Source organism: Eutrigla gurnardus, assembly GCF_963514095.1.
Source record: "Eutrigla gurnardus genome assembly, chromosome: 6".
NCBI lineage: Eukaryota > Metazoa > Chordata > Actinopteri > Perciformes > Triglidae > Eutrigla > Eutrigla gurnardus.
The window spans coordinates 24,004,603-24,019,131 of record NC_139920.1 but is presented as its reverse complement, the minus strand read 5'-3'; the positions used below and the strand labels follow the sequence as shown (position 1 = coordinate 24,019,131).

Sequence of the window (14,529 nt, the reverse complement as noted above, 5' to 3'; positions counted from 1 at the left end):
TAAGAAATGGTGGAGGCAATAGTGTTGTTTTAGAAGAAAATGAAACCAAAGGCTGTCTTTGTCTAAAAAAAAAAAAAAAAAAAATTAAAAATGTGAACAATGACAAGATGATTAATTCCTCTGACACATTAGTGATAAACACAGAAATACATACATATTGGGATAGTAAGAGACAGATGTGATTTGTCTCAGGTAGGCTATAAGGTTTCGGCAACATCTCCATGTCTGAGAAATGAAAAACAAAAATTAAAAATTAAAACAAGTTATGAATAGAACGAAACATGACCTTTAGAGTTCTTGATCTTCTAACATCCTTAACTCAAAATCCATTAGGCTACTAGTATTTCAGCATCATAGACTTTCTGTTGGAGGATTAACCTATTTAAAAACAACAACAACAACAACAACAACAACAACAACAACAACAACAACAACAACAACAACAACAACAACAAAACAATTGAATTTAAAAAATGAGCTGCACAAGACTCTTATATGGGTAAACGTGAAAGAAATACTTAACAATTTGCTGTTTAGAGTAGGTTACGACATAACAGTACAAACCTATTTACCGTACTCTTATTTTGAAACCGGAAAGTAGAGAAATGAGTCACTATGGTAACGGCTGCAACTCTACAAAGATTAGCATGTTAGCAAGTGTCTTCTATAACTCATCTCCCTTGTTGTGGCTAGCGTTATACTATTGACATGCGATGGAGGGATCCGATACGTACCTCATACGACCTAATCATCAGTACAAGTGAGTTTGTCGGAGTCGTTAAATTGTAATTAATTACGGGTAGTTAGCTTTCAGCCAGCGAGTTCATTGCTTACGAATGCTTTTGTTAGCTACGTTATCCACTATTTAAGCGCTACTTTTCACAGTATAAAGCTCACGTTTACTAGCGTTACATTAGCAGCATTGGCTAAATGGACTGACGATAGTGAAATGACGTGAATGTTGTCACGTTTGGCGTCAATACTCTAGGTAGCTGATGGACGTTAGTCAGTTGATTTAACGTTAACTTAATCCAACCGCAAGGACGATGGGGGGATAGTGGGGACCAGCAGTAAAAATGCAACCATTTTTTAAGCATTTATTAAGAGACTGCTCCAGCTCTGTAACCTAAACTGAGAGGAATATCACTTGTGGCCACTGTGACCTGTTGCATTCAATATCCTGCCTTGTTGTTCACTGTTAACTCCCCCAGGTTCAAGCCAGCCATCGTGAAGGAGTGCATTCGTGAAATTGTTAGGGAGCGATTGTCCGGGATGCAGTACAACCCAGAGGAAGTCCAGGAGCTGTCCTGCTCACTGGCAGAATGCATTAAGGACAAAGTGAAGAGTGAGTGATGCCTTATTCCTCTCTACTTAGAAGGACAGAGCAGTCCAGAAATGTTGTAAATTGAATGTGTTGTTCAGAAACAATAAGTTAAAGTGGTCATCCAAACACCTATATGAATAAGGTGATACTCAGTTGTGTTAACTCACAGTCTGATTTAATATCTCCAATTAAATAGCAACAGAACTGCAGTGTTAGTGTGACATAATACACAGCAATCAAAATGATCCGCCAACAAAATAAAACAGAAACACAAAACTACAAGTTGTGGTTGTTACTTGAACATGTCCTTTTGGGTAAACCTTTATTAGTTTGGAAATGTCTCATTGACTGTTTTATACACGCTTACCTCCCGATTGTCAAGACAACTGACTAAAGTACTGAAACACCCCAAATTAATACTTTTCCCCCCAACAGATAAGGGGTTTGACAGATACAAGCTGGTCGTGCAAGTGGTCATTGCAGAACAACGAGGACAAGGAGTCAAGTGAGTGAATATTTAATAGTGGTAAACAAAGTTAGCAATTTGTAAAACCACTAAATTTAGATAGTCCCATCTTACGATCAACTCTTCAGTGATGGAGATACAATTGAGCCAAATTGGAGGATGTGTTTTAAAATGTATTATGCATTATGGATGCTCAAGCTGCAATATAACCCAAAAGACCAGCAATGCAATTACAGCTTTATATTAAAGAGTATCTCTAATAGTATTACTGCACTGTGTTCCCATGGTCATGAAATTCCTGGAAACATTATGAAATTAGAAAAATCCAGGTAATGTTACCCAAAATGCATTCCTTTAGTTACTTTTCAATTCAGAATCTCCCACTCTGCTGCTTGACCTCCGAAACTATCACATGATGCACATTGACGTATGCAACACATTGTCGGGAATGTCTTAAGAGTAAAGTTAGCAAGAACTGGCAGTTTGCTTATCCACAGATGCCTGGGAAGAGCATGCTTAATAATGTATGGCTTGGACGACTAATATGATACATAATTCAAGAGAGGCAGACCCTGGTCTTGCTGTATGTGGACTCTTCAAAACCTTTTGAAGGTGGTAACATGGGGAAGCGGCTTTCGGCCATGCTAAAGGGAAAAAGCTTCAAGAAAACCAAAAGGCCACTCATCAGGCTGTCAGTGTCGGCACATATTTCATGCTTGCCCGATAACTTTGCCGCTTCAATTTATATTGCCTACACTTGAAAATTAAAAATGTGTGGGAACCATTTCTATAGCAATATTTGTATTACCTTGCTGCTGCCCTGCAGTTGCATTTTGCTTGAGGTTGTAGATTATCCAGTATTTTTTTACAGCAGTAATCTTATCAACTGAGTGACACAAGAAATGTTACTTATTTTAAAGTATTACTGAGATATTTTAGGATTCCAGGAAAAATGGCCATTCAATGATTCATATGAATGTTTCCTTGCCTTTTTTGCTGCGTCCATTTTGCTTTATGGTTTCAAAGTAGCAAAAGTAGTTCAGACCTTCTCATCTGTTTCACCAGGATGTCTTCAAGGTGTTTGTGGGATGCGGACACAGACAACTATGCAGAGGATGTTTTCATAAATGTAGGTGCCTTTGCCTTCGCCTCAAATACACATCTTTTTTTAAATCAATTAAATAAGTAAAACTTTGTTTTACTCCTGGGTACAGGACAGCTTGTTCTGTGTGGTGGCAGTTTTCGGAAGCTATTACTACTGAGGACATAAGGATGGATGACAAAATTCTTTCATATGAAAAGTCCTGAGGTGCACATCCACATACGACTGCTCACCGCCGGCACAGTGCATCGTTGTTCACTTCGGGTGCTTGTCTTAGCACAGCAGCTACAGCAGAGGTCAGTATTCGTCTCTGATTGTCAACAGCAGGACATATAGGAATTTAGCAGGAAAGACTTTATGAACATATGAACCACTGTCCCCTCGAGTGCATCACCACCTGTATGATCATTCACTTAATTCTGTTCACCTTTTCACACACTGCTGCCTCCCTGTTTAGAAAAAAGAGAAATATTAAATCAACCCTGAGTTTGAGTTTGATGTCATGACTTTGTTTTTTCTCAACGTGGATGTTGATTCATCACAGAAGTGATATACAGTAGCCTGGCGTTTTTGAAGACAATACTTCTACGAAAAGAAATATTTCAATATCAGCTGTGCAATATTGAATATAATTAGAAAATGTAAAACATTGGATCTTAAGTGCAATGCATATAGTTATAGTTGCTATAATATCAATTATCACCACATTTCTTGGTTTGAGTCAAATTTGCGATGTTGGGATATATTATTCTGGTCAGCTGGCAATAATTCACATGAGATGCCACCTTAGATGATCCAGATTGGATTTTCTTTTCCATTTTCACCTCCCCATTATATTTCAGCAGTCATGGTGTGCTAGAGGATTTGTGCTGGCATGGAGATAAGGTCGGCTATCTGTCACACGTACATGGAACATATTTTTTGGATGATTTTATCCCTCAGAAATATCAAATTGTAATTTAAAGCAGTAGTTTTAGATGGTATAAGTGTTTTTAATTGGACAATTGTATTACAATAGCGTCACTTTTACACATGAATTTTTATTTTTGCTTTAAACATGTATTTATTTAAGATTTTTGATTAGGACATGTCATTTCACAAACACAGATGAGTCCTCTGTAATAATGCAAGCACAGTTTTTGCCTCTGAACTCTCTATTATATCTATTTTCCACTAACCAGACAAAAGATAATAATTTGTCTTTCATGCATTCATTATTTTTATCGATACATCAACTTTCTCACCTCGATTGAGATTTTCTTTACCTGTTTGCTTTATTAAAATCTCTTTGTCTGAATAAAAACACTGGCGAATGGAAAAACACTTATTTTATGTGGAGCAACAAGTGATGGTAGCTTCATTGAGCTGTTGTCTGATGTGTCAGTACATGCTTTGTTACACCAAATAAAATATCCTGTAGCCATTTGTCAGGACTCGGTGCTTGTTTTACATGAATACCCTCAAACCATTCCATCGGGCTCTGCTGAAAGTAGGTCTCCATTTATACAGATTCTGAATTGAGTGAAGAGGCGCTTCACATCAGCCCATCAAATTGCAGAGAGAGCGACAAAGAAGCACATTTCCAATCATTTTCAGGGACATAATAATACATCATAATATGTGCACAGCTTTTAGGTTTTAACATTTGTATGTTGCTTCAATACAAATACAGGGTATAAAGCATTTTAGCATTGGTAGTTAAAGGCTAATTTCACTTTTGCTTTGCTGGTGATGTTTAGATTTTTAGGACTTAAAGAGTTGTTTTGTGGCATTTCTGCCTCTGAATGAACCTCATTTTATTTTCAAACAACACATGACTACAGTAGTTGCAACTGTTTCCAGTTACTGTATTTGCCTAACAAAGATAATTGAGTGCAACAGGAAAACGACTCCTTTCCTGTAATTCGTTTGTGAAATTGAGATGTCTGTCTTCACTCAGGGCTTTTTTTTCAGGTATATGTTTTTGTAATCATACTCTTGGTTCTCTAAACTAGATGCTTTTCAGACTATATAAAGAGACGAATGAGACAGAAGTGTGCAGTTCAACTGTTGAGTTGAAAGCTGAGTTGAATCAATTTGTCAAATGTCAAATGATTCATACTCATTACATATACATGCCGAGGTGGATTTGTCCCCTCTATTTCCCACTGTAAAAATAATGCCATCAACATAACCATCTTGTAATACGTGGATATCCGTCTGATTTAATTTAATGTAGCGTTTGTTAATATCTTGTGTGCTTATTGAAGCTACTGCAGTTTTGACACATCTCATTTATGCTTATCATCTCTCACGAAATGAAAGAGATGAATTGATGAGATTGTTTTTTCATGAAATGAAACCGACATCAGATAAACTATTTGAGTTATTACGCTGTTTGTATGTTCCTCATGAAAAGGTTTGACCATGAGATGCCACATCTGCCTGAACAGTGATGATAGGAATCACAATGGGCATATATAATGTTTAAGTTGTTTACATCAGAATGTAGCCTCACATGAGAGCCCACCAAAGATTGTAAGAATGATAATTGTAATACATAGCTCCCAGTGATTTGTTCTATCAGCCTGGCATTTGACAGCTGTCTAACTTACTCAAAAGACAGTATTTGTCGCTCTATAATAATTACATTATACACTTTCAAAATCCCATTTTCTGTTTTTTATGTAAAGAAGTCTAGGGATTAATTGCTTTTCATGCTGAATATAAAATAACAAGCATAGCAACGAGGGAGAATAGTCATTGAATCTGTTTGTGCAGTATGTTGCACAGCTGCTCTTTAAAATTGAAGCAGTGGTTGAGATGTTGTTTTTCCAAGTGAGTGCAGATGCTGACTGCCGCTCAGAGAGCAGTGAACATGGCAAATTCTGAATACCCTCTTCTATACTCTATACCTCACCTGTCTATGGTGTTCAAGACTAGGTTTACATAGAATACTCAATTGAATTTTGTTTCATGGACTGATTTTGCAACCTCGCCCTTTCTGAATCTTTAACAAGATCTAAACTAACTCCACTTAAGACATTATAACAGAACGTAACTGATGCACCGTGGATGAACAGTTAGAGGAATTCTTCAAATCCAATTTGAAGAAAATAAACAAGACTCTGCTCGGCACATTTATCTGACTTGGATCTAGGATCTAGTTGTTGGTGATAGGCTATGCTATTTGTTATTGTCAAGAAATTCATCTAAAAGACCAAAACCAACAATGATATACTAAGGCAAGTATTTTCCATGCAAAAGCCTAATGTGGTATTCCCTATTCCTCTGTGCCATAGAGCTCCAGTTACACCTGTGGATTGTTTGACAAGTATCTTTCATTACAATGAACATGGGCTCTGTAGCCTATTACAATTGAATGCATAAATATACACTGTACCATTGTCACATTATTCTCTTGTCCCCGGCTTTAAAACCTCCCTTAAAACACAACTGGCTGGCCTTTCCCACTTAACTCCACTTTCTTTCTTTATCAAATTCACGGATATATTGTTTTTGTTTCATTTCATTTGATCTATTCTTTTTATTTTGCTTTTTAACTGTTTTAACTTTATTGGCTTGTTTTAAGTGTACGGTGTCCTTGAGTCTTTAGAAAGGCCACCATAAATAAAATGTATTATTATTATTATTTGATTCCTTCACAGCTATCTTTTCTAACTGACCCACTGAACATCACTGTGTCATCAAAGATGGTTCCTTTTATCAACATTTAAAGGCTCTTTCCTCAGGCTGTATAATACAGTAATTGTTTAAGAAATAACCTGCTAAAGTAGTTTTCACTTTTAGCGTGTTTCTAGTTTAGAGCAGGTTTTATGGCTAATTGTTTACCTGGCACGGATTCTCAGCAATATCAACAGATCACATGAAAATCCATCTTGTTAGGCTCAAAGTAATGTTTTCATGTCCATCAGTCCAGCGCACAGACTAATTGTTCCTGAGCTACTGCTAGCTTTGGGTGTTCAGAGGTTAGCATAGATGCTGCAATATCAATTATTCATGCGCGTGTTATCTGCTACTTTTAGATTTATTAAGATTAGACAGGCAGGTGTTCTTTAATTCATGAACACGAATCGTGCGGTTGGCTGCACAGTTTTCATGTTATGTTTCTTATTGATAGTTTTTACCGTAGTTGTGGCTTCTTTTCAAAAGTATAATTTAAATATGTAACTTGTTTATCTATGGCTATGTCCTTTTGCATTGCTCAGAAGATGATAATTAAACTCTTTCAATAGATTTATTTATAAATCAGCTCTAATTACTGGACTGCGTGAATTGCATGAATCGATAATAGCATAATGGCATAATTGTTCGCAGTATGGGCTCCTTTTAGGCCTCATATAACACTCTTCTTTTAAAGCAATTAAAAAGGATATTTCTGCCAGCATTTTCAGGACCGATGGGGTCTTTTTTACACAGAGAAAAAGTCACACAATCGAGATGCGTAGATGAGATAAAAATGAAGGCAAGGCCAAGTTTAAAGATGGGTGTGGTCTGAGGGTTTGAGAAATACATCCCCCCTTCCTGCTCTAGTTACATGTCTTCATCACATCTGTGTTGACTGGAAATGTTTCAGAAGGGGAACGCCTTCAAGCAGGCTGCTCTTCAGCATTATTTTGCTGAAATGTTTTTGTGCTTTACTACAAATCGACATCTCATTTATGATTAATAACGTGCTGTACAGTTTTAATCATGCCATCACATTTTGCAGTCTGGCAAATACAGGCCCCATGCCTCAAGATGTCAGAGAGAAAATAGCCATAGCTGTGAGGGAATCTTCTCTATACCTGATTCCCTCAGTAAAAGATTAATACCTGTCATCTTATGAATAGATTATTAAGTGCTGGCAAGGTCACAAATAAGACGTCATTCTGTCTCTTATGCCGAACACAAAGTTCTTCCCTTTAACCTAGACATATTACAGACGCTGTGGCAACGTCCTCCAGATAACGTTGGCTTTTTATGCCCTGCAAGGACAGTGGTCAGAAGGACAAGTTGCATACTATTTCATTGCACACACTGGAAACTACAATGGCGAAATATCCCACAGCATATCCCAATAGCAATGACAGCGTTTGTAATGGACGGTTCTGTAATATCGATAATGCTACAATGTAAGTATAAGATTCCACTTTCCTAGGAGTAATGCATTTTTAAAATTAGTTTAGACTTCACGATTCTCACAAATCATTGTTTGGTCACATGGGGTTGCCATTGGTTGCCTTTGGTTACCATGGTTTCATACTTCTAACTGGCAAGTAGGCTCTCAGGAAGTGACTTGGTAATTACAGTTCATTGTGTCTGAAAAAACCTTGAATGATAGTACATCTAGTACGTATGCATTACATACATGTCCCTTTTTTGCACCTTTTCTCTACTTTTCCACTATTATGAACACGGTGATTATGATTATGTTGTAGTTGATCATTAAGTGTTTGCATGAGGACTGTCTGAAAAGGGGGCGGTTACAGGCTAAGAGTTGAGGGAAGAGCACATTTCACCTGCAATATCAAAAGTAGGACAGAGCAAATTTTCTTTTTCGATGCATGATTCAAAGGGTTCGCTCCTGTTTTGTAATGCCTATTATTGTGGCGCCTCGGCCTCACTTTGCCTGTCACTTTCCTTAAGTGCCATCTCAGGAGAAAATTCTGTCAAGAATGACATTTTACACAAAAGACAGAGTTGGCTAAACTTGCACAATGGAGGCATTGTCCACCTCGTTCTCATTTGAGAACTTAAACAAGGTCACCAGCCGTGTTTCATCTGGCTGAGTTTAATAGTGTTCTTCTGTGCAGACATAAGACATCACCTCCGAGTTAAGATTTGGTCGGTACTCTTCCAGATGGGTCCGAGTCAAGGCTGTGTGTTTGCATTCACAATCTACTGATGGACTCTCTTGCGAGTTGTGCCTTTGCATTCGCAGGGCCTTATTTTCCAATCTTCACCTCGCCCTCAGGGGAGCGTTGGAACATGAGATGATCACTGGCTGTAATTTAGCAGATTATTCCAGTGGTATCCGAGCTTGGCAAGTGGTCCAAGGGTTTAAAGCATCTGGCCTGATTCCAGTCTTAATGGGTTTCAGTTCAACAGTTCATAGGCAATTGTCTGATATACAGTCTATTAGGCATGTTATCTAAGGCCCTATTGGAATTCAATATCTTGATAAATACTCTGATAGGATACAGAAAGGACACTTAACGCGTAACAGTTTGTTTGTTTGAATTACTTTATGTTGTTATGTGAACATGGCAATATGGTATACAGAATATCCTTACAGAATAATGCAGGTGATCTTTGACATTCATTATACAAGTGATACAAAAAATTACTCTACACAGAGTTTGGCTTACCCCTTACATCATGGACGACAACCATAGCAGCACAATAAGACATTCACTTTTGCATGATCTGATATTCATCCATAATTATAGACATACCCTTACTGGATTCACAATACACAATAAATATGTGTATATATATATATATATATATATATATATTCATCCTCTTTCTGGCTTGGACCGATTGTTGTATGTCAGTCCCTGTTGTTTTTCTCAACTTATAAATGCTAGGATTTTTGTAAACTACTGAATATTATCATAATTTCATAACACACACACACACACACTACTTACAATACTTACAAAAACACGTATTATACATTGAACCTTGGATGTTATCTATGCTGGCAACTTTAACATGACATTGACGTGTACATTCCTGCATTATTTCAGAGGGCCTGAGCCTGAAGCAAAGCCTGCCCAGGTGTGTTTGGAAAAGTGTGCGATTTGCTGAGTTAAATCTATAAAGCTTTCAAAAGTTAGCACTTACAGTACACTGCAGTCTGACGGCGTCAGCTTTTTCTGCAGTCCTTTAACTCTACGACTATTTTAGGTCAGTGAATGGACATGGTAGCTCAGAACGGAGCACTATGTCATATGACCAAAAATATGTCCCCCTTCACACACCTTTTAACACGTAAAACAGGTTTCATCTTTCAACCCCACTTCTCCATCTTCCGCCTCGACCTCAACCACAGGTGCTCCGTTGCCGAGTGGCGCATCGCTCAACGTGCTGCGGAGCGTCACCCGGGTGACGCTGAGTGAGTGCTTTCTGGGACTGATGTGATATGGCCGATGGCACATGACCTCCTTAAACATTTCTCTAAAGCGAGTGGACATGAGGTTGTACAGGATTGGATTGACTGCTGAGCTAAGGTAGAAAAACACTCCGGAGATGATGTGCACGTACTGGAAAATTTCCCGGTGGTTGTCAGTCCAGTCGTTGATGAAACTCCACATGAGGCGGTCGGTGTGAAACGGGGCCCAGCAGATCCCGAAAACCACCACTAAAACGACTGGAAAAACAACAAGAGACAATGGGAGACATGGATGAGATTCTCATAGCGGTACATTGATTGATGTTGCCAACATGCTCTCTCTGCTCTCAATCAAATCGTCTCTCGTAGCAGTGTATCTATGCTATCTGTCCTGGGTGCAAAGCCTTTGATTTTTTTTTTTATTGTAACAGTGTTCAATATTTCATTCATATTCACAAAAGGCTTCTTTGAAATTGCTGTTTCAAATCATTAGTATAGGTCCCAATACTCATCCTTAACACCCCTCCTGGTAATGGAATGAAAAACATGGAATACATTTACAGAAAATGTGCTTTGTGTTTAGAGTGAACACCACCGTCTGCAAATGTCCCTGACAAGCAAATATGAATCCCTTTCTATCTCGAGGGGAGCTAGTTTGTACAAGTTGGGGTTGATTCACAAAAAAAATATCCCTGCAACTAAAGTCATATTTGTGGTAATATTTTGAGTATTGGAAACATTTATAAAATTGCTAACAATGTAGGCATTGGTTGAAATAGCATACCCTTTTTGCGATTACAATATCACAAGGGCATGGAATGGATTAAATTTACACAAACATGTCTGCAGTAGATATCCTTTTGTCCCACATGATCCCCGCTTATATCTGTCCGGACAAACGCACCATGCATTTTGGTCGGTTTGAGAGCATGTAAGCCAAGGTCATAGCACATTATTAACATAAGGTATACTGTAGATGAATACCTTTACACAGATTATGCACCATAAAATACATTCACCTCTTCATTTGCTTCCGCCCACAAAAGCACACATCATTTAGCTTACATGACAGCCTTTTATATCTGAACATGTCTTTAGTTTCACCTTTCATGATCTCATATCATATTTATTCATGTTCATAAGCACCTTTTAAACATCAGCCAGATGTGTTGCAGGACATTGTAATGTCATATAGATTACACTATCATCAACATATCGGAACGTGTTTGCAAAGAAAATATCTACAAAATGTTCAGTTGTTTATTTGCCCAGTGATACAAATGGATGCAGCAGTTTACTTAATAATAAAGTTGCAACATAATGACATAAAACATCATCATCAAAAGCACCAACTGTTTTCCAAAACTGTCTAAAACTGTATAAACTGAAGTGAAACAGTAATCCACCAAAAGCATAATAATTAAAACGTTATCATTACAATAATGTAATTTTCATACAGGTACATACATGAAATTTGCATTCAACCATGCTAAGCATTGTTAGGAACAGAGAACTGTTGTATTGGAACGCTGTGCATCAAAACCAGATCCAAATTTGCATGTTCATTGTGAAGCCTGTTACCTCATGCGGGACCTTTTGGTTGATCAAGGTGCTAACCTTGTTTGTTCTGAAAAAAATTAGGAAACTCTGGTCAATTCTCTATCGGAGAAGAACAAGTACACGTTAGCACATTCGAGCCACTTAATTGTATCATTTGAATGCTATGGCTAACATCACATCATGTTGACAGTTATCAAGCATGGGAACGAAAAACTCTTAAACCTTAAAATTAGCTGCTTGACCGTTTGTCCAAAGGTCTGTTTTCAGATGAAAGGCACGGTCAACGCAAAACCACACAATTAAAAGTCTTGAAATGGTAAAACCAGTTTGGGAAGGTAGCTAATGTTAACATGTTTGCTAGCTGTTTGACTGCTCATCTCAATGTTGGTTTTTGACTGAAAAAGCACAATTATTGCTAAATTACATATCAAAGCTGTGAAACTCCAAAAACATTAAATATAGATCAAATTTAACTTACTGGGTTGATATGGTCACTGCGGTCCAGGCAAGGAAGGTCCAGTCGCTGAACAACTGAAGAGGTGTGGATTCCAAATTCTAGGGCGCGGTTTACAAATCTGTACGCATTGTGAATCTGAGGGTACGAATCTTTGCACACTGATTGAGAACCTGAGGGTAAGGTTTACCAATCCATAAACCTTGTTTGCACAAAGTTTATTTTCTTATTTCAGTCATGTAACCAAAGAGGAGCTCCATACTTGTTTAATACTCACACAACATCTTAGTGACCTGCCGGCGACGGGCCTTCTGCTGCTGCGTTCGGATGTTACAGAAGCTGTCCCGTCCGAAGCCTGTGTTCGCCTCTAGCGTCTGGCTTATCCTCTCCCGCTTCAGCTGCAACCCGATGAGCATGTAAAGAATGCTGATGGTGAGCATCGGCAGCATGAAAAAGAGAAAGGTGGTCACCTGGATGGTCAGGTTGTACATCCAGCGTGGCCTCACCAGCGTACAGATCGCTGAGTCAGGGATGTCCACGGTTGCGTTCCCAGAAGGGCCGGCGGATTGACTCTGAAGAACGTCGATACCATGCAGACTTGTGTTCGGCAGAGCACACAACACCGACACGCCCCACACCGTTAGGATGACCCGCTTGGCGTGGGTGCGCGTTACAACATACTTTGCGCGTAGCGGGTGCACCACGGCGATGTAGCGCTCCACGCTCAGCGCTGTTACATTGAGGATGGATGCCAAACAGACAGTCTCGAATATGAACGTTTTAAAGTAGCAGCCTCCCTTCCCAAGCAGGAAGGGGTAGTTCTGCCACAGCTCATACAGCTCTAGCGGCATGCCCAGCAGCAGCACCAGTAGGTCTGATATCGCCAGGCTGAACAGGTAGTAGTTTGTTGGCGTCCACATGACTTTGTTGCGTGCAATGACGGTGCACGTCAGCACGTTCCCCACCACACCTACCAGGAAGATGGCCAGGTAGATGAGGCAGATGGGGAGGAACACAGGTGATCGACAAGGCCCCAGATATCTCTCCAGGTACTCTTCCTCTGTCAGACATGCGTCATCCAGATCAATGGCGCTTCCGTTCATGAGAGACATCAGATTGGTGCATTTCCCCCCCGGAGGACAAAGCCGACCACCACTTTCAGCCATTAGATCAAAAGAGCAGTTGGAAGCCAACATTCTGCCGAAGCAATTAGACTCGCTTTCTAAGAAGAAAAAAAATGAAACAGTATTAGCATTTAATGCCATTTTAGAGCAAAAATTGAACACACAAGAGAATAAAGGTAAAGGTAATTATATTCAAACAAAAAAGATCTCTAAAAATCTTTGAACAGGAAAGCTTTGTCGGTTACTGCAAATGTATGTGTGGCAGCAAATAAGGAAGGAGTTAACACCAATATTCAGAACTCCTAATTACATTAGCTGTGACTGCTGTTGGTAAACAGAAGAATGATTGAATAAACCTGAATTGCCATCTGTTTCCTGCCCGAGTAGGGCAGTAGATCTCAAAAAGTTTTGCCGTGCTGCATCAGTGAATGCAAATATGGAGACTTTTCTTGGAACCAGGGCCGTACGCACCATTGAGGTCACCAAGGTCTGGACCTCAGTATTTTTTCCAAGGTGTATATAATAAATGTTAAATAATATCCTAAAAATTACTTTACTTTGGCCAAGATTACGACTTGCGCATCTGATCACTGCGTCATTGCTTGTGTGTGTGGTTGGGAAAGTGGATGATCTTGTCATTACAAACTCTTTGATTATGTCAACAACTTGAGGCAGCGCCAGGATCAGCGACAGCAACAACCAGCGTCTGAATCCATGCGAAGCGTGATACAGGTAACTAGAGAAGTTTACTAGTGGACATAGTTCAATGTCATTCATACCCAGACATCATCTGACGAATAGCTCCTGTGCGGTCGCCTTCCGTTTAACAGTGGCCATCCACCACGATGCCGGCTAGTTAGTTTCACTTTAGTGAATTAACTAGCTAGCAAGCCAGCAATGGTAGACTGATTCACTTTCAATGAAATGTTTTTCTTTCAATTCAGCTTGTGTAAAGGGTTGAAATTCATGTTAAAATGAGGGCCTGCATTTTTTTTATTTTCATTGCAAGATTATCCCTGTAACATTTACATATAAATATCAATTGACCCTGTGTTTACTTTCTTCACTGAGACAGAGAGGAAAATGAAGAGATTCCGTCAATCAAAGCTTAGCTTTGGGAAAGGAAGAGATACCGGACAAGATGAGGAGACTGAGTAATTGTATGAATATATTATTGTATAACACACATTTAGCTTATTTGTGTACTGTTTGAGACACATTTCTATAATTCAAACCCAAAATGATGCAAACTCAAACACAAAGATGAAATAAAGAAGGTGTATATCATTTTACTAAATTATTTTTTTGTACATTTTGGCAGGAGAGGCAAGAGTCACATAGAAAGGGACAGGCATTAGATAAAGAGGGTGAGAACAAAGAGTAGAGGACAGAAATGAACA

General features: G+C 38.9%; 2 protein-coding genes across 3 annotated transcripts; one reads left to right on the top strand and one right to left on the bottom strand.

Moving 5' to 3' along the window:
• Positions 1 to 606: 606 nt before the first annotated feature.
• Positions 607 to 5,789, top strand: dynlt2b (dynein light chain Tctex-type 2B). Of its 2 annotated transcripts, XR_014597317.1 has the most exons (6): positions 607 to 760; positions 1,212 to 1,345; positions 1,760 to 1,829; positions 2,856 to 2,919; positions 3,005 to 3,188; positions 3,735 to 5,789. XR_014597317.1 is itself a non-coding variant. In XM_084012033.1 (5 exons), exons 1-5 carry the CDS (start codon positions 714 to 716, stop codon positions 3,050 to 3,052), a joined length of 363 nt encoding a protein of 120 aa, XP_083868159.1. In that variant the 5' UTR covers positions 607 to 713; the 3' UTR covers positions 3,053 to 5,789. The 2 variants fall into 2 exon arrangements, 1 of the variants encoding a protein (XP_083868159.1); XM_084012033.1 differs by having other exon boundaries at positions 3,005 to 5,789.
• A 3,757-nt stretch (positions 5,790 to 9,546) lies between these two features.
• nmur1a (neuromedin U receptor 1a) lies at positions 9,547 to 13,201 on the bottom strand (the record flags this gene model as incomplete). The annotated part of the gene is made up of 2 exons (XM_084012533.1): positions 9,547 to 10,249; positions 12,283 to 13,201. The coding sequence occupies 2 exons, from the start codon at positions 13,199 to 13,201 to the stop codon at positions 9,864 to 9,866; spliced, it is 1,305 nt and encodes a 434-aa protein (XP_083868659.1). The 3' UTR covers positions 9,547 to 9,863.
• Positions 13,202 to 14,529: the final 1,328 nt, after the last annotated feature.

Coding starts and splice junctions, on each gene's coding strand:
- dynlt2b (XM_084012033.1), top strand. CDS start 714: ATGGAGGGATCCGATACGTACCTCATACGACCTAATCATCAGTACAA. Junction 761..1,211: donor CGACCTAATCATCAGTACAA/GTGAGTTTGTCG, acceptor TAACTCCCCCAG/GTTCAAGCCAGCCATCGTGA. Junction 1,830..2,855: donor CAACGAGGACAAGGAGTCAA/GTGAGTGAATAT, acceptor CTGTTTCACCAG/GATGTCTTCAAGGTGTTTGT.